Here is a 25,357-nt window from a genome sequence, read left to right on the forward strand (position 1 = left end):
TTCCTAAATCTGCCTTGCTTGACTTCCGGAAGAAACCTCCAGATATTAAATCCGCTAAGGCTGCTCCTCTGGGACGGTGAAAAACTGTTAGTGCTTTTAAAAATACGTAAGTTATTAAGTGCAAAGCACCACTACTAATAGTAGCAATTATTCTGATCCCTCCCATTAGTATAGCTCTTTGCAACGCAGAGGACCTTCACAGTTATTAGCTCATGTGAAAGGCATAACAACCTTGTGTGGGAAGCAAGATAAGTTGTACTATCTCCGTTGGACAGATGAGAAAACAGGCTACAGGGGGTCAGGGGTTAATAAATGGTTTATAACGGAAAATGCAATATACACAATCTCTGCCTTCAAAACGTTTAGAGAGGCTGAACTAACACATGAAGTACCTGAGTAGTAATAACTATCAAAAGTCAAGTCATTCCTCCAATAACCCCATAAAATGAGCAGCAGTAATATATCTATTCAACAACTGAGGACACAGATGAAAAGAGGTGGCTTGAGGAAAATCATGTGAGTGTTAAGCTGCAGACCCAGATGCCTCTCTGACACGGTATTATTGGAGTATTTTTCTCCAGCACATATTACTTGGTGCCAGCCTTTCTCCTAGGCCCGTAGAGTAAGATGGCCTGCAAATTCCCAGGGTGGGGGAGGGAGAAGCTTTCCTCTACTCTTCTAGCTTCTTTCAGCTGGTCTAATAATCAAATCAACATGAGACAGATTAACAAGAGAAAATAACCAAATTTAATTACGTAATTAAGTATGGGAACCCCATATACATGAGCAAGTCAGAGACCCCCTACCTACATGAGAAGTTCAGAGATGAAGAGGGAAAATGAGGTACATGCGACATTTTGAGCTAAGGATAAAGTAAGGCACATTGAGGCTTTAGAAGGAACAAATGTCATTTGCAGGACAATAAGAAGAGCAGGTGTTCAGTAATTAGAGGTTTGCCCTGGCCTATAGATAGACATAGTAGACATAGATATAAAAAGTTATTTCTGGTGATAACTCTTATTATGGGCAAGGCCTCTAATTTAAATTCTTTAAGGGAGAGATAAAAGTTTGTCATGAGACCACAGGGTCTTGACTGTCTTCAGCTCAAAATAATTCACAGGCCCAAGTGGCACATCTTGGGGAGGCCTGTTCTGAACCCCTTCACCAGCCTAATGGGGCAAGTGAGTTGAGTCTTCACTGACTCTCCATATAAGATCCCCAAGTGGACACCACTGGCTGGGTCTCTGGTACTGGTCAGCGGGGACTCCCAAACGATGGGCTCATGGCACTGAAAGTGAGCAATGTCCCCAATATCACACTGGCAGGAAGGCCTAGATGGCCACTGCTTCAAAGCGAGGGCATGGAAGTGGAAGTAGCAACCCTAAAACTGGATTGCAAGCATTTCTTGAATACCCAGTAAATCGCTCAGTTCAACCATTCATCCACCTATGTTGACTGGGTAGGGCTGTGCATTTTAGCAGCCCACAGCACAATGCCGTGACAGTCACAGCATTGCTTGGATGTCAGAAGAGTTGAGGTCTCATCCTAGCTCTACTGACAACTACCTGGGGAGCCAGACAGAGCCTCTCTGGACCTCAGTTTCCTCTCTTGTAATTATTCTTAGAGATTACCCCTAAGATCGTTTATTCACTAACTCTGATTCTCACTGAGGATACCCTTCGATTTTAATCTGAAGAAGCAGTCATTGCTAAAAATCCAAGATGGATAAAATATAGGCTCTGATGAATCCCTTGTTCCCTTCTTTCTTGGCCCCAGAAGAGGAAGAAGGAATCAGTCTTTGGATTTTTTTCATTTCTTGTGAGCTCATAGCCATGCCACCAGCAACTTATAACCACTGTGCAAACCTTCACTCCTACTTCTTCCCCAACTTCCTGAAAGCAAGAGGTGATCAGCGCTCACTCTGGACAGAAAGAAGCTCTAGAGTAGTGGCTTCCAAAACTTGCTGGACACCAGATTCACCTGTGCGGTTTGTTAAAAGTACACATGCCAGGGCCCCATCCCTGGAGACTGATTTAGTAGAGGTGGAGTCCCAAAGAAAGTAACTTCGATAATTTTCCCTCCCATTTTGCAAGAGTTTGCTTAAAAGCCTCAGTAAGCCTTTTTCTGCTTGAAAACTGCAACATCTATTTTAAATTACAACCACCACCACCACCACCACCCCATCCCCCACCCCTCACCCCCGCCACACACACACTTCTTATCCTTCTTCCCTGTTTTATTTTCTACCTTGGCTTTTATCATACTACATCATTTACATATTTATTTAGTTGATTGCCTTCCCCACTGCCCCACCTCCACTTCTAGAGTGTAAGCTCCATTGGGGCAAGGGTTTTGTTTGTTTTGTTCACCGGAGTATCCAGAGAGCCTAAAACAGTGCCTGGTATATAGCAAACACCAAAAATATTTGTCAAAGGATGGCTGAATTCCAGAGGCAATAAAGCATAATAGTTAAACTCATAGACTCTTGCAACAGACTCCTCAGTCCAAATCTCAGTGTTGACACTGGCTATAAGACCTTAGGTAGATTACTTTTAAGCTTTCTACACCTGGGTTTTCTCATTTGTTATGCAAATGACAATGCCTACCTAAAAGAGAGAGCTTGTGTAAACTATCACCTCCATCACTCCAAGCAGTGGCCTTTTAAGTTGCTCTGTGCCTCAGTTGCCTCCACTGTAAACTGATCAACCGTGGTCTTTGGGGATGCAGTGAACATCTCTTCAGTTAATGGCCTAGGAGCCAGGAGCAGGAACCAGATCTGGCAGGAAGGGTCCAGGAAGGCCGGATGAGGTGGGTTGGGGTGGCGTGGAGGGGAGCAGCACTGATTCCCAGGAAGCGATGTGCCTTGCCCTCCCTGAGCTTCTGGGAAAATACCTAGAAGCTTAGGCAGAGACGAGGAACGAAAGAAAAGAGAAAACTTCCCCTCACCCATCTGGGAAATGGGCTCCTGCCAACTGCTGACTTTGCGCTCACTGGCTCAGTTCCCTGCGGAACCCCCGGCGGGGAGGGAGGCTGCGAACATCTGGAGGACATTTCTGCAAGAGCCGCTGCAGAGCAGGGCTCGGGGGAGGGAGAGTTGCACTTGTACGCACGTCGGGCCGAGAGGGAGGCTACTCCCCCAGGCCTTCAGGCTTGTTTTCCTCGCCCTTTCTTGCAGCCCCTTCTCCCCAGCCCCAGCCCGCAGTCCCCAGCCCTCCTCGCCTTCCCGGCTCCGACTCGCGGAGCCTCGGTCACTGACGGCCTCGCCTCGCCAGAGGGCACCCTCGATCTGCAGAAAAACGCCACCATTTTCAGTGCCCCTGGAGCATCTCCAAGCTTCAGCAGGCTGCCCGACTCCAATCTTGTCAATGAAGAATCGGGGCCAGGATCGCCGCGGAGCTGAACCCAACTCCAAGCCCGCAACTAGTCCGGGCATCGCCCCAACCGAGGGTGGCACGGCCGCCCCTGCCCAGGCCCCGCGTACGCCCGACCCTGCACAGAGTCGGGCCTGGCCCGGGAAGGAGTGAGACTCGCGGAGGAGAGGGACAGACTGACAGCTGGAGAGGGCGAAGGAGTTGGGGGAGACGGAGGGAGGGGATTCATCGGAGTAACTTTCCAGAAAAACAGTCAACGTGTAGCAGGAGTGACTCCAAGAGGGGAAAAAAAGTTCAGTTACCACGTCGAACTAGAGGACTCGCAAAGTATTTTTCAAACGGACTCGGCTTTTCCTGTGCCTGTTTAAAACATTAAAATTGTGCAGCAAAAGAGGCTGCGTGCGCTGGTCCCTCCCTCCCCCACCCGGGCCAGAGACGTCATCGGAGGGAGGTATAAAATTTCAGCAGAGAGAAATAGAGAAAGCAGTGTGTGTGCATGTGTGTGTGTGAGAGAGGGAGAAGAGCGAGAGGGAGAGAGAGGGAGAGGGAGAGGGAAACGCAGGAGGGAGAGAAAGGGAGGGAAGCAGAAAGCCAAGTCCGAGGCAATGAGCAAGGGAGGCGAGAGATAGGGGAAGAAGCATGAGAAAGAAGGAATAACAGCTTTCCGGAGCAGGCGTGCAGTGAGCTGGCTTCTATTTTATTTTTCTTTTCCTTTTTATTTTTTAAAGAGAAGCAGGGGACAGAAGCAATGGCCGAGGGAGAAGACAAGCCGAGGTGCTGGTGACCCTGGGCGTCCAAGTGGATTATTGGGGCTGTTCTCCAGGGGCCTGTCCTCCCTGCCTTCCAATTGCACATAACCCCACATCCCAGCCAATGAAGACAAGAGGCAGCGGGAACAAAGTCATTTAGCAAGCCCCCGAGGAAGTGTAAACAAAAGAGAAAGCATGAATGGTGTGCCCGAGCAGCGACAAGTGTGTCCTGTGCTGCCCCCACCTTTAGCTGGGCCATCAGCAGCCCAGCCCTGCCTCTCCCCACCTACTCACTGGTGATCTGACTTTTTTTTTTTTTTTTTTTTTAACAATTTTTTCCCCTTTCCTTTTTCATTCTCTTTTCTTATTCTCCCTCAGGGCAAGGCAAGGATTTTGATTTTGGGACCCAAGCCATGGTCCTTCTGCTCCTTCTTTAAAATACCCACTTTCTCCCCATCGCCAAGAGGCCTTTGGCAATATCAGATATCCGCTCTATTTATTTTTACCTAAGGAAAAACTCCAGCTCCCTTCCCACTCCCAGCTGCCTTGCCACCCCTCCCAGCCCTCTGCTTGCCCTCCACCTGGCCTGCTGGGAGTCAGAGCCCAGCAGAACCTGTTTAGACACATGGAGAAGAAACCCAGAGCTACAAGGCACACAGTCGGCTTCTTCGTGCTCAGGGTTGCCAGCGCTTCCTGGAAGTCCTGAAGCTCTCGCAGTGCAGTGAGTTCATGCACCTTCTTGCCAAGCCTCAGTCTTCGGGATCTAGGGAGGCCGCCTGGTTTTCCTCCCTCCTTCTGCACGTCTGCTGGGGTCTCCTCCTTGCCAGGCCTCACAGCCTCCCTGGCCTCTCTCCCCGGCTCGCATATGAAGATGCACTTGCAAAGGGCTCTGGTGGTCCTGGCCCTGCTGAACTTTGCCACGGTCAGCCTCTCTCTGTCCACTTGCACCACCTTGGACTTCAGCCACATCAAGAAGAAGAGGGTGGAAGCCATTAGGGGACAGATCTTGAGCAAACTCAGGCTCACCAGTCCTCCCGAGCCATCGGTGATGACCCACGTCCCCTACCAGATCTTGGCCCTTTACAACAGCACCCGGGAGCTGCTGGAGGAGAGGGAGGACGGCTGCACTCAGGAAAACACCGAGTGGGAGTACTATGCCAAAGAAATCCATAAATTCGACATGATCCAGGGGCTAGCGGAGCACAGTAAGTCCAATTCTCGCTGGGTGTCTGCTCTGAAGGGTCTGAACTAGAGTAGGGAGTTCCACGGAGGGGGCCCTATCGGTGGCTCGATGGCTCAGGAGGTATGATGTGCAATTGGGGCTGGGTAGGTGGGTGGGGAGGGAGACAGAGCCATTCTGGTAAGAGCCTGGCGCTTCTGGGAGGCCAGGAGCCCTGTGGTGGAGCTGCTTGCCGAACTCGAATCACATCCTTGACTGATTTTGATTTGGAGTTGCACTGTGCCGTCCCATTAACATATGTGCTCTCGCCCAGGCGAGCAGATGGGTAACTGTAAGCCAAAGGTGCCATAAAGGGGCAGGGCTGGCTCTCTCTCAAGCCCTACAGTTCCATGAATCTGGAGACCTCCGTCTTCTCCCTACTTTTCACAACTCACTGTGACACGTCTCTGGTTCCGTTTTTCCAGTTCTTGGGAAGAGGAGTACCTACCCCACATTAATGTCTGTCAAGCTTTTGAAGCCCAGGCAAGAGACAGCTTCTTACTGTCTGGGTCCTTCAGTCTCCACCACACACGTGACCCACGTGAGCTGTGGGCGTGGGGGAAGGGTACACACCCCTGTTCACATGTACATGTGCTTTAGGGCGATGTGTAGTCTGGCTTTATAACAGAAGACAGATTTTTGTGCTCAAAATGGGTGTCTTCCAGGCCTGTGGACACAGGAAGGCAGGGTTGTGGCTCTGGATATGTAGACGATTGCTGGCGGCCCTTTCGTGTCTGCGTGTCACTGGAAGAGTGGATGGGAGGTGTGGCTGTGGGTGCAGAGGGAGCGTGTGTCTGGGAGTGTGCCCTCCCAGGAGGCTCCTGTCTATGCCGAGGAGCTGGGAGGCTTCTGAGTGAGACGTCTCTGTGTTTGTACACGTGTGGAAGTCATGTGTGTTTACTGAAGAGGGATTTAAAAAACCTCAACATGAGAGACAGAGATTTGGCAGATGTTGAGAAACTGACAGCCCAGGAAGGAAGAATGTGAGCCACTCGTGGGCCAGGGACTCTGGAGAGATTTCTGTTTGCTTTTCCTACCAGCAGGTGGCCTCACCACCCTGACTACCTCAGCCCTGGCTCACCTGGGAGGTGCCTAGAGTGGGAGCTGGAAGGTGGGATGGAGCAGGCCGGGTGAGGGTGGTCAGCGGTGGGTGGGGGTGGGGAGGTGGAGGTGGGGGAGGGACTGCAGGGTTGAAAGGAACCTGGCTAGAGAGAAGGAAGAGGAGAGGATGGCTGATGGGTGGACCAGCTCTGGCTGAAGGTGCAAAAGGCCCCAGTGGGAGCTGGTCCTTGCCAGGCCCAGGAGCCTGTGGTTACTGGCGAGGGTTTCCCGCTCCAGTTTCCTGTGGTGCATGGAGCGCCCTGCCTTAGGATGTGGCTACTGTGTGGGGTGGAGGCTGGAGGACAGGGCAGAGCTAGTGCGCCCTGCCCAGGGTCCTCCAGAGGGGGCTGACTTGGGGTCTGCCGGGGGCCCACAGTTCCCAGAGACACTGGCAGCTAGATGGCTAAGCCCCCAACCCCTGGGCACCAATGAAGGCAGGAGTATTAGTGGCCACAGTTAGGAGGGTGGAAGGCTGAGGCAGGCAGGAGAGGTTTGAGATGAGTCCAGGGTAAGAGAGAAGGACTGGGACCTTAACGGTCCAGGTCAGTAGGAGTCCCGGGGAGGAGGGATTCTGGGTCACCAGGGCCCACCCAACCTGGCATCCCCAGCTGAGAATGAATGAGCCAGACAGATGCAAGGGCATGCAGGTACCAGTGGACCCCAATTTTGTGCACAGACTCAGGGCACAAACAATGGAGAGCCTTGGGAAAAGCCGGGGCAGGACCGCACAGATACTGGGCAGGACCTCAAAACTGTAGCCGGCAGGGGTGACCCTGGGGCCAGGAGCTGTGGTCAGGCAGGGAGCAAACCTGGCACAGTGAGCAGGATGCTACCCAGGATGCCACGGGGGGGGTGGGCAGGGCCCAGTGAGACGTGGGCAATGCCATGGAGGCTCACAGGTGCAAACAGGAAGCAGGCCCAGACTCTCTGCAGCTGTTGGAGGTGACATAGAGGCTGAGCAGGCGCAGCTTGGGCCCGCCCTGCAGCTGGTCAGGTGCTGAGCCAGCCCTGGAGAGGCAGCCACATACGGCACACTACTTATAAAGAAGGCAGTGGGCAGAGGCAAACGCCCAACAGATGCTGAGTGGGAGCAGAGAGCCATCGTCAGAGGCTTTGAGGGTGGAGGGAAGCCTGTCCTGAACTTGTGGACAGCAGGCAGGGGGTGGCAGTGGGTCTGTGGTGGGGCACTGACAGGGTCTGGGTGCCAGAGCTTCTGTGAGGAGGGGATGAGATCACATTCTCTCCCACGCTGTGTCACTCCCAGCCCCCTCCCATACCCAGTGCACAGGCCCTGGGAGGGAAGTGACAGCAAGAGCTGGGTCAAGGAGACAGGAAGGCACTGGAGGGCAAAGTGCAGGAAGGAATAATTTTCAGTGGTGCAAAAGAAAGGGCACCAGGGTGAGAGGAGAGAGGGAAGGGCCCATCCTCTGGCTCTGCCATCAGAGAGGGACCCTGATTTCCCTGTTTTGCAGATAAAGGGACTGAAATGTGCATCAGTTAAGCAGTTTGCCCAAAAAGAGCAGGGACTCTGCCTGCAGAATGCATGCTAGTAGTGAGCACAGACGCAGCTGTGAAGAATACACATTTCAAGTCCTACCTTTAACCTTAGGCTCCAGGAGAACTCTGACTAACAACATGAATGAATCACTAGTTGGACTGAGCAGGAGGGGACAAGAGCTATTCTTAGTAACCCTGGTGATAGACTGCAGAGGGGTAACTGGGTGCGTTCTTTCTTAGCTTTGCCTATTTTTATGGCTGGGAGAGTCATACTGCCACAAGCGTTCTCCCAAATTCAGTGAAGGATTTTTCTTTATCCAATGAAGAGTCAAGCGATTCCACCACGTGGAACTGGGCAAATCACCTCCCTGAGCCTCAGTTTCCTCATCTATAAAGTCAGAGATAATCTCAAAAGCCCTTTTAGCTGAAACAATTTTATGGTTACATCTGGGATGATTCAACATCACTGCTGGGGAGTGAAGGCAAGACTGTGACTCCTTTTATAATTCTCCAGGATTTTGTTATGGGAAGTGGGTGGAGGCTTTCTCTGGCCCATGTGGTGGGGAAGGGCACACCTTTTCAGTTCCTCTGTCATCCTTGGTATCAAGATATCAGCTGGTGTGGGTGTCATTTTATCTTCTGGCTTGTAATTACCTGTGTCTGGCGGGAGACTCTTATTTTCATCCAAGGGCAGTGCTAAGAGGACCAGCAAACCCAGAATTCCTGAGTAGAGAGAAAACTTGATATTTTGGCCTTTCTTTTTGTTTTCTGGCTGCTACATTTAGATTTTGTTCATTCTGAAAATTAAAACAAGTATTGAAAGAACTCATGTGTGCTGATGCCAATGCCTTCGTGCACCAGGTCAGCGTTTCTCCCAGTGTGGTCGAGAGACTAAGTAAACGTGAAAACAGGATTCTCGGGCCCTGCCTCACCCTTCCCGAATCAGAATCTCTGGGGGTTGGGTCCTGGGGAATCTGTATTTTCAACAAGCTCCCTATTGCTTCTTAAACGCACTGAAGCCAAAGACTCACTGACCTAGGGTGAAAACTTTCCTTGAGGGGCTGCAAACAGAAGTGCCCACAGAAGCCAGGCAGCTAATGCAAATAATCTAGATAGAAGAAAAGCCACAGCACGAGCACCATGGCAAATTGTGTGGCACACTTGCCTTGGGTCATGGAGAGAATGTAGCGAAGGCTGGTGGGGGTGGGGGGACCTGGAGCGCATGTGCCCCATGAAAAAGGGGCACCCACTACTCTGCTCCTGCTGATTTTTGCAGTTAGGACTGTGGTTCCAGGTTGACTAGATCTTACCATTTCCCAGAAGAGCAGAAAATCTGGATCTTTCTGTGAGCTTTCCCAACTTTTAACACAGGCTTACAATGTTTATGGGCTTTTAATTCAAATTTTTAAAAAATGATGCATTGGACAAACAACATGTCTAATACATTTAAAGTTTAACCCATTTAAAGGTTAAACCATTAAAGCTGTGGTTTCTCAAACTTGCAGAACATCTGGAAGCCATGGTACCCTTTGCAGAGCACTATAAAGTGTGGTTCTCAACCCTGGCTGCATATTAGAATCATCTGGAGATCTTAAAAAAGAAAAAGCAAGCTCTGGACCCACCCACACACCAAGGTAGTGAGACTCTCCCCTGGGGAGAGGGTCCATGCAGCATCTGTTTTCAGAGATCTCCAGGTGATTCTAATGTACAGCTGAGGTAAAGAAGCTCGGCCACACTGACACATGTAGTCGTGTCACTGGAACCAGCCGTAATTTTACTAGCAGAAATGTATACAAGCAAAGGCACATCTATGAGCCCAGGTGTCTGAAAACATTTTAAAAGGCCTCGACAGCTGCTCCCAGGATTTTCCACGAATACTCTACAGGCTTTTTTTTTTTTTTTTTGCTTGTTTTTCTGGCCCTATAGCACAAAAGAGAAAATGGCAGCCATTAATCTATATATTTTGTGTGTTAATGGAAAAAGTTGGTCATAATTTAATTTGTAAAGGTCGACCTGCTAGTCCAGCTCTCAATAACACTAGTGTTCTGCCGAAGCAGGGCTTAACTACAGAACAGACTGAGAACTGGCTCTTGTCTGAGGCACAGGTTGGTTCTCTAGACCCACGGCATGGAATCCTGCCGCATTTTGTTGGGAAAACCAACCCTCCACTAGATGATCCCGCAGGTCCCCTCCAACTTCCAGAGTCTTCGCTTCAATAAATAAAGTGGAAGACCTGGGTTCAAATCCCACCTCTGCCACCTACTAGCTGAGTGACTTTCCTTGGGAAAGTCATTTAACTTTCACGATACTTTTCTCATTTGTAAATGGTAAATTTTACTTATTCTCATTCTCTTCAAGGATTGTTAGAGGATCAAATGAGTTTAAAAAAGCTCTGTGAAATGTAAGGTGGTGTTACTGCATTTTGTTTATTTACACTTTTATTCCACAAATTATTTAAAACATCATTATTACTCAGTGGATTTAATTGTCAAGAAGATTATATTTACTTTTTTTTCTCTCCTATGACATTCTTTTTAAATCAGTAATAATTGTGTCTGAGCTGTGCTTACTAGCGTCAATTTACTCACCTGTGACCCTGGCCAAGACCGCCCCCCCCCCCCGCCGGAGTTCAGTTTCTTCATCTGAAGAGGGTTGCACTAGATGACCCCTTAATATGCCTTCTAACTCTATTAGAAATCTGTAGATCCAAGTGATAAAAAATGACCCTACTTACCTTCTTGAAATCTCCTTGAAATTCCCACCTAGAGCAGTGAGTCCATCTTAGGGAACAGATATCTCATTGATGGGCTGGAAGAAACCAAGGAGAGATGGTTACTAGGGTGTCCTGAAGACGCTGTTAGCTCATGGGTCCCCACATCTGGCTTCCCACCATCTTGACCCCACTCTGGTTTTCCTCACTGGTATGTGCCATTTCTGTTCCCCCTTCCCTTTTTACAGCAATGAGTACATTGCACGGATATACCCTTTACTCCCTCTTTCAACAGTTACTGGAGGTACTATTGTAACTGAAGCCATGTTGATGACAGCTCCTTCAAGAACTAAGTATGTCAGTTGAGAGTGTTGCCAGCCCAAGTAGCTTAACCAAATGTCTAGAGGGTTACAAACTCGCAAAATTAAACATTAAATTGCCATCATGATTCCCCTCTCTGGTTCTATCTGAAATGATTCAGGGACTAGTTGGCAGTATTTGTTCTTTCAAAGCCAATTATTAATCAGGACTTCATTAGCCAGCATTCACACATTTGTTTTCCTAACATCTGTTCCATTAATTTTCTAAGAACCAGTGTCAGGCCCACCAGATGGCAATTTCCAGAAACACTCACTCATCCTTTCCTAAAGATCAGTAGTGCATTTGCTTGTTTCCAGGCCTCTGATCCTTCCCGCCTTGTCCGTGATTTCCTAAACCACCCCTCGGGGTGATTATGAGCTCATTTCAGCCATGTCCATTATGTGTGGAATCTGGGTCTCTGAGCTTGAGTTTCAAGTTCTATCTATTGTTACCTTTTGTGTAGAAAGTTTTTCTCTGGGTGTTAATGCTGCTTGGACCTTGAGGTTGTAAAGTGTACAGGAGAAAAGACAGGGTCTTTCTCGTTCCTCTATCTGGCTTTGAGGGGTGGGAAAGAGCATTCGCTGCCCTCTGTCTCATGGACAGGGACGAAGAGGCCATGGGGGTGACAGGCTGGCATAGTACGTGCTGGCAAGGAAAGAAACCCTTAGAGAAAAAGGAGCCAATGGCGACTGACCAGCTTGGTCTGAAGAAACATCTGTGGGTCTGCCAGGTTCGAGATGTGGGCTCTTGGCCAGGCCCATGCTGCCTCATTAGGCCTAAAACAGTGTTGATTATGTCACCGCACTGACACTTTCCATGGTTCCCTCCTGTTAATGGGATAAAAATCCAACTCATTGGTGTGACATTTCAGCCTCCCTGCTGGTGGACTCCAATCTGCCGTCTTGACCTCATCTCATCTGCTCCAGCCTGGCCACTTGGGGTCCCTCTTACTCACTTGCTCTTCCTCCCCACCCTGCCTGTGCTTCCAGCAGCAGTTCCATGAGAAATGAATTACGTCTGCACCTTGAACCCTTTCCTCCTGCAGGACCCAGCTCAGATGTCACTTCTTCCATGAAGTGGTCTCCGCTTTCTCCCTCCTCTGATCTCTTTGCAGCAACTCCTGGGCTTCTTCAAAGGCCCTCAGCCCCACCCCTCTGGTCCTGTTATTTGGGTCCATGTATTCATAACCTCCTCTGGATATTAATCTCCTGGAAGGCAGGGGCCATGTCTATTCATTTTCGCTTCCCTCTGTTAACGTTATCCTTGGCACATAGTTTTTGCTCAATATGCTTTTCATAAATGAATGAATGCCTAAATGAACAAACACATGAATGAATGAATCTACTATGAGTTGATTAAACTACTAGGGGGGAATGGCTGAGATCTTTTGAGAATCTGTATTTTCTAAAAGAGTGGAAAAGGCAGGCTGGAGAGCCTGCCAGAGTTGGCATGTCGAGGCAATGGGAGGGGGGCGGTTACGTTTGACTGGCCAGTCTTGAACGCCATGTCCTAGGGCTCTGAGGTCTCTCAGGCCTGTGTGTGATTCCAGGGCCACCACGGATCTTCTTCCTAGCTCCACCTTTAGATCTGAGGCCTCCAGCTCCCACGTCCCCCCAGGTCACAGTGGGGACCTGGGCCACGAGGCGAGTATCCGTTGGCAGCACCCTGCTTCTGTGGGGCTCACTCATGCTGTGCCTCTCCCTGCTGCTTTGTCTCCTAGACGAGCTGGCCGTCTGCCCCAAAGGAATCACCTCCAAGGTCTTCCGTTTCAACGTGTCCTCGGCAGAGAAGAATGGAAGCAACCTGTTCCGAGCAGAGTTCCGGCTCTTGCGCGTGCCCAACCCCAGCTCCAAGCGCAGCGAGCAGAGGGTGGAGCTCTTCCAGGTGAGGCCCCGCCCAGGACAGAAACCAGCGGGAGGCGAGGGCCCGCCCCTTTGCCATAACTGGGAGGCCTCCCCTCTGCAGAGTTGGGCAGGCCTGGCTGTGAATCCTGCCTCCGCTAAGGCTTCATTTCTGTATGTGTCTGTCGTTAAGAGGATTAAGCGTTAACTAAGGAGCGCCAAGGAGCACTCAGGAACTTTCAGTTTCCTCTTCCTCCCCCAAGCCGTCCTCCTGCACTGTGACATGTGCTGCCGGACTCTGTCCAGGTGTCGGGTTCTCACTCCTTTCCTTTCTCTGCCCCGTAGATACTGCGGCCGGATGAGCACATCGCCAAACAGCGCTATATCGGTGGCAAGAATCTCCCCACGCGGGGCGCTGCCGAGTGGCTGTCTTTTGACGTCACTGACACTGTGCGTGAATGGCTCTCGCGAAGAGGTAGGTTGACTCTGAGAATGCTCATTGGAAGGCACCTCAGGTCCGGTGTTCCTTCATGAAACAGAGGCAAGAAAGCAGAATTACGGGAGTCGCAAATCTGCGGTCAAAGCCTGGCTTTGCCAGACTCTCTGTGTGTCCTTCATTCATTCACTCAACTAATATTTATTAAATGCTCCCCCTGAGCCAGGCCCTGGATTCAGCAGTGTACAAGACAGGTAAGGTCCCAGACTTAGGGGGCGTTTGTTCTGGTGCGAGAGACGCATAATAAGCAAATAGACAAGTAAGAATTTCGGATAGCGGTAAGTACCATGAAAATCAGAATGAGGGCAATGTCATAATGACTGCCTGGGGTCCAACACTGGATGCTCAGGGAGGGTCTCTACCTAGAGGGAATTTGTGCATTGAGATCTGAGTGATGAGAAGGGGCCAGCCTGTAAAAGTCAAGAAAAAGCAAAAGAAACAAGGAGACCAGGCCCCCCAGGTGGGAGCAAGCTTGATTTGTTCTAGAAGCGGCAAACAGACTGGTGTGGCTGGAGCGGAGTGAGCTGGGGCCCGAGAGGTAGCTGCAGCCGTATGATTTCGGACCTATTAGGCCATGGTCAGCGTTTAGGACTCATTCCAAGTGTGATGAGAAGTCCTGAGGTTATAAGCAGGGCTGGGAAGAGGGGGGTGAGGTGACTGGGTTTCCATACCCCTCTGGTTGCCATGAGGTCAAAGGAAGCAGCAGGAGCACCAGGTTAGGGGTCTCGCAGCAGCCTGGAGGACAGCAGTCGGGGCTTCGGCTGTGGCAGTCGCCGCGTGTGGAGATGATAATGGGTTTCTTCTGTTTCGGAGGTAAAGCCAATAGGACAGGTGGATTACATATGGTATCCACACAAGAGGAGTCTAGATGACGTCTAAGATTTTGAACACCAGGGGGTACTACTTATTGCAATAGGGGAGACAGGGTGAAGAGCAGTTTGGGGGAAGGTCTGTTTTGGCCAATTACGTTTGAAAGTCTTGGTCGATATTCAGGTAGAGCTGTCCAACAGGCAGGCATAGCAAACTTCACATGCCCCAAATATGTCAGCCACTCCTTACCTGGAGCATAAGGTCATGGTTCCTTCCTTGCATGCCTCACGGAGGTGTTTTAAAGATCACATATATTTGAGACTTCCATGGTTTTCAGCCTGTTACCCAAGAGTAGGCTTTTACTGGATCAGGTATGGAAACTGAGGCCCAGAGAAGTTAAGTGATTTAACCAAGGTCCTCCAGCCTGGATTAGAGATGGAGCCTCATGACTGCCGCTGCCTGTGACATCACAGTCTGCTGTTTCTCCCCTTCTTTACTTGGTGCGACTGCTGGTCTGACGCTCGGTGGGGTGGGGGTACCTATGGTGGTCTCCTCTGTTCATTCTGTCTCTCTTCCGAAGAGTTTTCTGCTGTTGTCAGAAAACTGCCTTAGAGCCAGTCCACCTGCATACTGAGCTCCAGGCTCCCTGGGGGCAGGTGGGTCCTTCCTGGTCCTTGGTGTTTTAGGAAAGTGGGCGTGAAAGCTCTAAGGCAAAGATCACAAACTGCTTGGCCTACAGATTATTTTCAATTTAACTGGTGGTCAACGGTTTGTTTTGTTTTTTTAAGTTAGATTCCACATAAAACCTAGGCTTCTGGCCTTTCTTGAAACTTGGAAGATTTCCTGGTAATGATCCATTGGACTGAGTTAGTGGCTGCCTTTGAGGTGGGGTGTGCCTTCTTCGTGGCCCCACAAGCCCCACCACTCCCCGGTGCTCCCCAAGAGGGAGGGGCAGTCCCTACTTGGCATGATAGACAGGCTCACGTGCTTACTTCCCTACCCTGCCGGACCCCTATCAGCATCCGAGTTTGCAAGTCCCGTCTGGGGGGCCTCACCTGGTGGCTGAGCTGGCAGGTCATGGGCTGGAGGTTCTGCCTCAGCTCCGAGGGTTACCAGGGAATTCTACCCTACCTCCCTTACTGTGCACGAAGGTAAAAGCCTGGAGAACCCACGTGGATCTGCTGACAGCAGGCAGCACTGTTGGGAATTCTGACTCAGACAGCCCTCCACCTAGAGCCCGGCATGGCTACAGAGACGAGAGGCCAGGAAAATGAATCTCTTAGCTTCCCTGATTTTGACCGGCTCCACCTGGATTTCTCTGAAGCCCTGAGCACTTGAAGGAGTTCTTATTTTCACAGCTGCAGAACTCAGTGAAAACTTTGCATTGAGAATGATTTCCATCCTCCTTGAGACATCAAAAAGATAATTTTGCAATAAAACCTATGGGTCCTCCACCCACTATTCCCACTGCTGCCAATTCTGAGGTTAGTTCTTCAATGGAAGCCTCAGTTCCCTCTCAGGAAGATGCTGCCTGCCCCTTTGCACAGGGAATCAGACACAGGCTTTTACTTATGCAGAGCTCATGAGCCTCTTCAGAGTTTGTGGCCCCAAACGAGGCAGCAAATGGACTACAAATGGAGCAGTTGGTGGTGTGGAGTAATGAGGAAACTGAGTCACACATCTGGTCTTACATTCATTCAGCAAACATCTCAGAGCCTATCGTGTACCAGGTTCCCAGGCTGCCTTCTGGGTCCCAGAGCTGGCGGGAGCCCTCTCCAGAGCTGGGGGCCCAGGGCCTCATACCCTTGAGCTATTACTCCACACGTGTGTTTTCTCTGTGTGCAGAGCCAGGCCTCACCTAGCAGGTTCCCTGTGGCCCGGGACAGGTCGGACACTGGGAAAACACAACCATTCCGCGTCTTAGGGAGAGTGCAGCCGTCTTCCTTGGTGGTCTCTGTTGGCCCCTCTTTGTCTCTAACAATCAGAAGTGTGGGTCTGGCATCAGGCTGCCTGTGTTTGAATCTTTGCATTGAGAATGATGGCTCTACCACTTACTGGCTGAGTTCCTTGGGCAAGCCACGTAATTTCCCTAAGCTTCAGTGTCCTCATTTATACAAGGGGGATAACAGTAGTTTCTACTTTGTAAGATTATTATAAAGATTAAAGGAGTTAATGCATGAAAGTCTTAGCGTGGTGCTGGCCACGTGGTGCGGAACAAATGTGGGTGATAACTGTGATCACTCTGAGCTCCCTACCTGGACAGAGCCTGTTGGCCACGCTGGGCCCCGTCTCCCACTTACCACCTCTTCCCCAACCCTGACCCTCCCCAACACATCTGTCTGCATCTGCACTTTTAACTCACAGAATCATAGACATGCCCACTCCAGGTCTCTCTCAGCTCCCCTTAAACCCTTTGGGTAATAGGAAGTGTGCTGTGTTATGTGGCCCATTTCAGCTACTCCAGCTCCTACTTTCAGCTCCCTTAAACCAGGCAGGGGACACTCCTTACGCCTCTCTCTCTAATCACTTCTTGTTCCCTAGCTGGGGCTCTTGTTCTATTGGTCCCTCCCGTCCCTACCAGAGCTGATCTTCGGAAACAAATCTTCAAGCTCAGCAGGTGTCAGTGTGTCCCAGAGGCGTCCCTGATTTGGGGCAGGACAAATGAGGCTGGGCTCTGAGTTTATGGATGAAGAGATTGAGCTGGTTTTTCACCAGCAGGACTGGGACACCCAGGTCTGCCTAACAGAGGCTGGAATCTCTGGGTTTGGGCCATTCTGCCCAAGAGAAGGATGCAGAACTGGCCTGGACTCTTTGGGGTTTTCCCGTCATGCGGGGTCTCTGGTCCCACTCCCCGCACCAGAACGCAGGATATGGTGAGGCCAAAAAGGAACACCCACGGAGCCATAGATAGGGGCGTCATACCACTATAGTCTCGCTGGCGGCTGGGTGGGAGACACAGGAAGCAGGAGCCACACGATCCGCAATCCACCGTCTGCTTCTCTGCCAGCCAACCAACCTGCGAGCTGCAATCCATGCCTGCTAGCCCAGCCATGGCTGTTATATTAGTGGCTAATGGCTAACTGGTTACAGCTGACAGCCAACTAATAACTGAGCCAGCATCTTTCCACGCGAGGCCCAGAGCCTGGGACTCTGTCGCCACATTCCCGATGACACCAGAGTTCAAGAAGACCGCAGGCTGGCCCCAAGGCTGGAGGCTCATACAGAACTAGGGTGTCTCAGAGGGCAAATCAATCAATCTCTGAGATGCTGGCCGAAACCCAGAGTGATTTGTCCCCCATGACCTCTGCTTTTGCTGACCACAGCTGGCTGTTGCCCCCGGATCAACAGAACTTCCCTGATTGTCTTACCCACCAGAATTAAAATGATACCAGATCCTACCTAGTTTCCCTGCACAAAACTACTAGATTTAGTTACATTTTTTTTACTACTACTACTATTTTTTCTTCTGCCTCACTCAACCTCTTTTACTAATTTCCTTGCCTCCCCAATTTTTGTTACCAAAACCCCTAATCCCACAACGAATAGGAGGAGAAAGGGCCAGAGCTGGCCTTCTTGCACCAGAATATCAGTCACTGAACCCTGGCACCTCCAGGCTTCCCCGTGATTGTTCTCCCTGAGCTCATGGCGTCTGGCCCCTTGGCCTGGTCCTTGGCTGTCTCCTCCGGCCTGTGCTCTAGGCTCACAACCGTCTTCCTGAGCTGTTTCCTTCCATGAGCCGTCCACATTTCCAACTTCCCCATCAAGGTGAAGAAGGATTCACAAAGAAGAAACTTCCAAATAACATTCACCTCATCATGTCCTTGTTCCTTAAGGAAAACATGGCCAAGCATAACCGGGATTTTCACCGGAATCTACCGCTCTATGTCGATAATCAGAGCGCTGGTAGAAATGCTGGCATCTTCCACCTAGACTGATTCTGCTGCTTGTTTGCAGGTGACCAGGCTGTGACACTGCTTCCTGACTTTTCACCCTATGGCTCGGATGGTGCCACCTTCCACCCATCTTGTGGCCCTTTGAGTTTGTGGCCTTTTGAATCACTGCCTCTCTGCCCCAGAGTTCTTTGGTTTTCCCTTTCCCTGGTCTTGCCCAGATATACTGCCTATTCCCCTCATACTTTCTCAGCAGTTTGGCTTGAATATTTCCTCTCCCAATAAACACCTATGTGGTATGAGTAGTTGCTTCCTTCATTCCTGTATCTTCATATTCTTTTGCCCCCAAGTAGGCAGGTATCAGTTTCTTTTCCTAATACCATCCTTTGAAAATAGATGACTGTTAAAATTCTCCGTCATGATCCCCACTAGTTTACGTCTCCATTTGGTTGTTCATACTGTAACAGAAATACATGGCATGTGGCAACATGAGCGTGAAGGTCCACGCTAGCTTTGGCAGCACTCGGTCTCTTCTGACACTCAGCATAGCCCACTGACTGTGACTGTCTGTGGAAGCAGGGCCACGGGCCTCCCGTGCATGAGCGGGTGGGTACACCTCTCCGTTACACAAAGTGCTTTTCTAACCAACTCTGTGTCATATTTTGCAGAGTCCAACTTAGGTCTGGAAATCAGCATTCACTGTCCATGTCACACCTTTCAGCCTAATGGAGACATCCTGGAAAACATTCACGAGGTGATGGAAATCAAATTCAAAGGTAACAAAATGGATTGCACGGAGACCCTACCAGCCCCAGGAAATGGAAGCGAGCTCCCTCACAGAGATGGCCGACCATTTCGTACTTGAGTGATTCTGCTTTGTCCTAAAAGCAATGAGTGCGACGCACAGGTTCTAGATATAGAGAGTACATTAGCGTTTGGAAGCCAGGGTAGGTAAGTGGTACCTGAGCTCAGTGAGCAAAATGGGGGTGAGAGTACCTGTATCACAGGGTTTTCATACAAATTAAATAACACGTGTAAAACACTGTGCCTGGGATGCTCAACAAATAATAGTCTGCCTGCCCCCCAGAAGAGAGGAACATTAGTGGCTATGATGGTGGGGGCCCTGCCTGCTGAGCCTGCCAGGTCGCGGAGCCCCCCTGATCCTTGCCTAGGAGGCATCTGGTTTTGAACGACGGCTTCAGGGCTTGGGGTGCTTGTGTTGAGGGTCATTTCTGATTTTCCAATATGTTTCTAAGGTGCTCAGCCTAGACAGTCTCTGGATTCCAGGGACGCTGTCTTTTCCTTTCATAGTCCCAATTTGGGTAACTGAGGCACACCTGTGGCCAGGTGGTTTGTCAAGGTCAAACCAACCAAGTCAAAGCCTGAGATCAGAGGCTTGTCTGGAAAAAAGGTGCAGGCCTCTCTTGGCTCCCAGCCCGGGCAGCCCTTTTCCCCTTCACGGGCTCTATTTCAGAGTTTTTTTTCTTAAAGCCGAACATTTGACGTTCTAATCACACAACCTCAGAGCTCAGAAGACCTGTAGAGTCCTTACCTGCAGTCCAGGTGAGGACAAAATCCTGCCGCTTCCGTAAACAGTGTTGTTCACAAAGATTTTCAGGAAAGGAAATTGGAAATCCGGGCCTCTCGGTTGTCTCACAGACCTAGGGCTCCTTCGTGAGGTCCACATCCCCACTATGTACATAAAATTGCTCATGGTCCTGAACTTGGTGGAGATGGACAAGTCGGCAGCTGTGTCATAAAGCAGATCTCCTTTTACTTGACACTCTTTCTCATTCAGCCGTTTTCATTTCAGATGAAATAACAGGTTTTCTTTCCTGAATTTGCTAAGCTGTTTATCATACACTTCATTAGCTCACCTGAGTTTTACAGTGAAAACACTTTTGAACCTATAAGTGCAGTGTACATGGTAACAATTACTCAGTCTCATTCATCTGGCTCCCATTCAAGCTATATTAAATTGTGACACCTTAAATTGTGTGTGTGTGTGGGGGTACATCTGTGCCATCTTGACCAATCCAGATCATAGAGGAAACTCAAACACCCCAAGATTCTAAGTCCAGAATCCAAACTGACAGCCCAAAGGGATGTGAGGCCGCCACCCAGGGACAGAGATGCATCATGGGTCCCTGAAGATGCCCAGGAGCATCTCGGGAAGAGCTCTCTGCCCTTGGGCAGATGTGTGCGCAGGAGTCAGGAAGGAGCCGACCAGAAGTGCCTCGTGGGTCCCTTGATGCTAAGTCTCCCTTTCCTGCAGCATCCGAAGCTGCACCTTACTGCTTGCCTTCCTTGCAGACTGACTGTCCCTCTTTCCGGCAGTGAGGGGATGGGATGAGAAAGCAGCCTCCATGCCCCCTTCCTCAGACAGGCGGCTGTCGCCTTCCTTCCCTCTGCAGGCGTGGACAGTGAGGACGACCATGGCCGTGGAGACCTGGGGCGCCTCAGGAAGCAGAAGGATCACCACAACCCTCACCTCATCCTCATGATGATCCCCCCTCACCGGCTGGACAACCCGGGCCAGGGGGGTCAGAGGAAGAAGCGGGCGCTGGACACCAATTACTGCTTCAGGTGAGCCTGGGCCCGCTCCGGGTCGTGAACTGCTGGTGTCTGCTGTGGGGCAGCCCCCGGCCCACGCTACGCTCAGCCCCACGGTCCCTGATGCTATTCACAAACGTCTCCAGGAAAGATTTAAAACCGCTTACAAATCTCTTTGTTTTTCTGGGAGCCCCCCCGTTTTTCTGCAGCCCAGTTCTGGAAGGCCCTGGGTAAAGTACACGAGGAGGAGAGCGTTGCTAAAATGGTTTGGATTGGCGAGGCTTGGCGGAAGCCTCTCCACGGGTCTCATGGTTTATAGTGCTTGGGGGGAGGGGGGTGTTTGCGTGGCAGGGAGATTAATGCAGGCATTTCCATGAAAGAAGAGCTCAGTTCCCTATGAAGTGTCCAAGGATGCTACCAGATGAGGGAAAATAGGGCAGTCTCTATTTGCAGTGAAGATTCTGAGCTGGAGAAATTAATGAACAAATTCCGAAGTAGTTGGGTAGCCACAGTGAAAAGATGAGAAACACAGAGCCTCTTCTCTTATTTAGGAGGAGTTTAGCTTCTTGTATATAAAGGAGAGAGCTGCTAAAGCATGTGTAGCGATTACTGAAAGGTAGAAAATGACCGCATCCACGAGAAGGCCTGAAGGATAAAGTGCTTGAAGAATTTGGAGTTCACCTAATGAATGCAGGAAAGGCTTCAGGAGGGCGTGGAATCTGAGCCTTCCGGGATGAGTGAGGTTTGGGTAGGTGGGGATATGGCAGGAAGCACTTCTAGCAAAGGAAGGAACACGAATGGGTCAGTTTGGCTGGAGAGGAGGATGCCTGGATGGAGCTGGGTAGAATGACTTGGGACATTTTTAGATCTTAAAACCATGCCTTGTTAGGAACAACTGAATGAAATGAGGGATGTTGAGCTTGGGGAACAGAGAGGGTGGGGGGTGAGGCAATGTGGTTGCCTGCAACCGCCTGAAGATGGCATGTGGATTTGTTTTCTATGTGGCTTTTAGTCAGTTAGGAATGAATGCCCTTGGCTGCAAGTAACAGTGGCCTAACCACATAGGACTTCTTGTTCACAAGAAGCCTGCAGCAGCAGCCTCAGGGTTGGGCTGGCTGCTTGAGTAGCAGTTGGGGATTCTGGCTTTCTCGCCCTCTGGTCTGCCACGCTGAATGTGCTGGCTTGCTTTTCATGCTCTTGTTTACGGTCACAGTGACTGCTAGAGCTCCAGGTATCTTGTTCATGCTCAAGAAGGGAAGGGGGATGAGGCGGAGCCAGCAGCTTTCCCCATCCATCTCTGATTTATATATAGAATCAAATATTTTTGTCAGAATCTGCCCTTACCACCAGCACACTTCTCCTTCTGTCTGATTGGTCACTGCTGGGTTATATATGACCACCCCTACCTGCGGTGGAGGTCAGGAAAACAAGTACCTGGTGTTCTAGACTCTGTGATGGGAAGCAGCAAGGGAGAGGGGGGTAGGGATGGTTATTGAATAGATAGCCAAGAGTGTCTGCCATGGTTCACCCCTGGAACCCACAAGAAGCCAGATTTTGGTCAACACCTGCCTTTGGAAATAGCAAGTTCTAAGTCTCAGCAGATATTGAAGTACAGACTAGCTGCCCACTTGACCAGGGGTATTGCCAAATGGATTTCTGCAGGCAACAGAATTCAAGCGGCCTGATAATCACATCTGGGGGTCATCTAGGAGTCTAATAGAAGGATATGCCTCATTTTGATTCAGGGGCCACAAGATTTCGTCTAAGCAGTCATCTACTATAGTATATAGGCTGCATGAGCTTAGAGTTCATTTCTGGTTGGATGCACATAGGAACAGAAAAATAAAGCCAACCTTTACAAAGCTGAGTCGGCTAAGAACACTCAGTGCTTGGTTTTGTGTGGAGCAATTTATGTCTCCGATTCATAATGTAAAAGGGGGCAGGGCCCCCTTTGCCTTTTCTCTCTTTTTCATGTATCATCTGTATCTGCCTGTTATGTCCCTGGGATTATGGTCTTCAACACAGAAGATGCCTTTATAGTCTAGACAGCTCAATGAACTTGAACTTGGGATGCCACTGATGAGAGCAATGCTCTTACAATGACCAGGAAGGCCTCCACGTGCAAATATGAGGGCCATTTATGAAGTCTTTTACATTCGTGGTTTCCTTTTAGGTTGATTTTCTATAAATGTCTTGTGTTGTAGCAACGTGGAGGAGAATTGCTGTGTGCGCCCTCTCTACATTGACTTCCGACAGGATCTGGGCTGGAAATGGGTCCATGAACCTAAGGGCTACTACGCCAACTTCTGCTCAGGCCCTTGCCCATACCTCCGCAGTGCAGATACAACCCACAGCAAGGTATGGGGCAGGGCTCAGGCCATGCAGGGCGCTGGGCCCGAGCCGGCTGGGCCACTGGTAAAAAGGATGCATGAAGGACTGAATGTTGAATGAGCAAATGACGATCTGGGGTGAGCAAAATCCCTCTGGCGGAGCTGCTGATCTTGGCACCCTGGTCCAACCCCACTTGGTCACATTCTGCCCTTGTAATTTCTTCCCTAATTCCAACCAGATGTCTTATGTGTGCTGTCTAAAGCTTTTGTACCATTCTGGAAATTAATTAGCAATCACATGCCACCCTACATGTCAGAGATATGTGCACATGGCTGGCAAAGCATGCTGAGGCAGAATGGCTTCTACCATCAGTTAGAGGACTCTGATAATTCCAGCTTCTTGACTGGAAGCCAAGTTATTCTGAAAGACAGTGTAAAGCACGCAGAAGAAGCTATATGAAGCAATAAGAAGAAAAGGGGAGGGAGGGAAGTCCATGAGTCTGAAACCAGTTTGTCTTTCCCTCCAGGGGAATCAAAACAGAGCAGCAATTTATGAAGCACGTTTCCTTACAGCTCATTATTACTGGTCCTGTCTGCGGCCCCACACTCTGGCATTTACTAAATGGCAATGTTCCGTGAGAACATTTCTCACCAAAGCAACCACTTAGAGCTAGGAAGACCAACCTAGGAGTTTTCTGAACACCGAGAGAATTCCGTTACCCATTTAAAGCCCCCAACATCTGTTAGATGCTGAAACTGTTAACGAACAAGCGCGGGTGTTCTCACCCCTCCTCTGGGGATGAGCAGCCCTAGTCACTCACCCAAACGGGGATCGCGCCCACGGCCAGCCTACCACTCACTCAGTCTCTGGAGCAGCCCCTCCAGCTTGCAGAGACCCCAGGCCCAAGGCGTGGCTTTCCATCCTCTAAACGCTGTGTCCTCCCCAGGTGCTGGGCCTGTACAACACCTTGAATCCTGAAGCATCTGCCTCACCTTGCTGCGTGCCCCAGGACTTGGAGCCCCTGACCATCCTGTACTATGTTGGGAGGACCCCCAAGGTGGAACATCTCTCTAATATGGTGGTGAAGTCCTGTAAGTGTAGCTGAGACCCCACCTGCGACAGAGAGAGGAGAGAGAACTGCCACTGCCTGACTGCCTGCTCCTCGGGAAACACAAAAGCAACAGACCTCACCTTGAGGCCTGGAGCCCCAACCTGCAGCTCCAGGCAAAGGGCTGAGACGGAGGTTCCCTTTTGGAACATTTCTCTTTCTTGCTGGCTCTGAGAATCACTGTGGTAAAGAAAGTGTGGGTTTGGTTAGGGGAAGGCCGAACTCTTCAGAACACGCAGATTTTCTGTGGTGTAGACAGAGGTGGTGGGAACAGAGGAAGAGGGATGGCAAGTCGACACGTCGTACGGCAATGGGATTTGGGATACCTAGGGAGGAGAAGGGCAGAGAATGGCTGGGACAGGGCCAGACTGGAAGACACTTCTGCTGCCCCACATCTGCTCTAGGAAATCTGGATTACGTTATACAAGGCAAGCATTTTTCTTCAGACAGGTTACCAAGACATGGTCCCAGCATTGTATCTCAGACTATCTGGGGTTAAGGACAAATCTGTTCTTTTTGCAAACTGTCCTGTTGACATCAGTCAGCATCAAGGGTCACTACAGGGAAAAAGTCCAGGTCATGTCGTTCGCGGGCCACCAACTATATTGGGCCCTGTGGATACGCTGAACTCAGAAGCAGGTGGGAACGAACCCTCTCCTGTCTGCCCTCTGGGTCCCTCCTCTCGCCTTCTCACTAGATCGTATTTCCCCCTGGACATTTGGCTAGACACCTTCCAGGTCAGGGTGCACATACCTGAATTTTGGGTCTGTGCAGCCTTTGGGGCATTATGGGTCCCCCCCTGGCCCCCTGAGACCCTGTGTTCATCTGGAGTTCCTGGAAGCAGGTGCTACAACATGCGGGGTATGCGGGGGAAGCTGCACGGTGCCACACAGGGACGTGGCCCCACATGCGTAGACTGAGGTATAAAGACAAATACAAATATTACTCTCGAAATCTTTGTATAAATAAATATTTTTGGGGAATCTTGAATCATTTCATCTTCTGGAAGATTGCTTCTAGAACAGTAAAAGCCTGATTCTAAAGTGCAAGTCTGACTCAGTAAATATCCTCAATGACCCTTTTCTTAATTCTATGTCCATATCTACTACTCAGAGGTGACTGGAATCTGGGCAGAGCATCTCAGATACGGAACACTTCTGAGTGTGACCGCCCTGCACAGAGGCACGCCGGGCTGCCTTCTGCTGTCTGAGAAGACTGCACTACTGTTTGAGTTCTCATTTTTCTTCAGTGTATATTATTCTCAGACACACTGAGGCAGTGGCTCAGATTTGCAGAAAGTACAGTCTGTGAATTTGACCTC

At 50.2% G+C, this 25,357-nt stretch overlaps 1 protein-coding gene and 1 long non-coding RNA gene across 3 annotated transcripts; one reads left to right on the top strand and one right to left on the bottom strand.

Moving 5' to 3' along the window:
• Positions 1–3,155: 3,155 nt before the first annotated feature.
• On the top strand, positions 3,156–25,085 carry TGFB3 (transforming growth factor beta 3). The gene is made up of 8 exons (XM_019733603.2): positions 3,156–3,822; positions 4,100–5,325; positions 12,728–12,891; positions 13,194–13,323; positions 18,713–18,820; positions 20,459–20,630; positions 22,802–22,955; positions 23,875–25,085. Exons 2-8 carry the CDS (start codon positions 4,986–4,988, stop codon positions 24,031–24,033), a joined length of 1,227 nt encoding a protein of 408 aa, XP_019589162.1. The 5' UTR covers positions 3,156–3,822; positions 4,100–4,985; the 3' UTR covers positions 24,034–25,085.
• On the bottom strand, positions 5,319–18,734 carry LOC141570525 (uncharacterized). Of its 2 annotated transcripts, none has more exons than XR_012494590.1 (3): positions 18,603–18,734; positions 10,672–10,745; positions 5,319–8,660 (listed from the first exon to the last, which is right to left on the bottom strand). It is a non-coding gene; the product is annotated as an uncharacterized LOC141570525 (long non-coding RNA). The 2 variants fall into 2 exon arrangements; XR_012494589.1 differs by lacking the exon at positions 18,603–18,734 and adding an exon at positions 11,702–12,734.
• Positions 25,086–25,357: the final 272 nt, after the last annotated feature.

Source organism: Rhinolophus sinicus, linkage group LG03, assembly GCF_036562045.2.
Source record: "Rhinolophus sinicus isolate RSC01 linkage group LG03, ASM3656204v1, whole genome shotgun sequence".
Classification (NCBI taxonomy): Eukaryota; Metazoa; Chordata; class Mammalia; order Chiroptera; family Rhinolophidae; genus Rhinolophus; species Rhinolophus sinicus.

Excerpts from the sequence above, each read along its gene's own strand:
- TGFB3 (XM_019733603.2), top strand. The coding sequence starts at position 4,986 with ATGAAGATGCACTTGCAAAGGGCTCTGGTGGTCCTGGCCCTGCTGAAC. Across the intron at positions 12,892-13,193 it reads AGAGGGTGGAGCTCTTCCAG|ATACTGCGGCCGGATGAGCA; the intron begins GTGAGGCCCCGC and ends TCTGCCCCGTAG. Across the intron at positions 13,324-18,712 it reads TGAATGGCTCTCGCGAAGAG|AGTCCAACTTAGGTCTGGAA; the intron begins GTAGGTTGACTC and ends CATATTTTGCAG.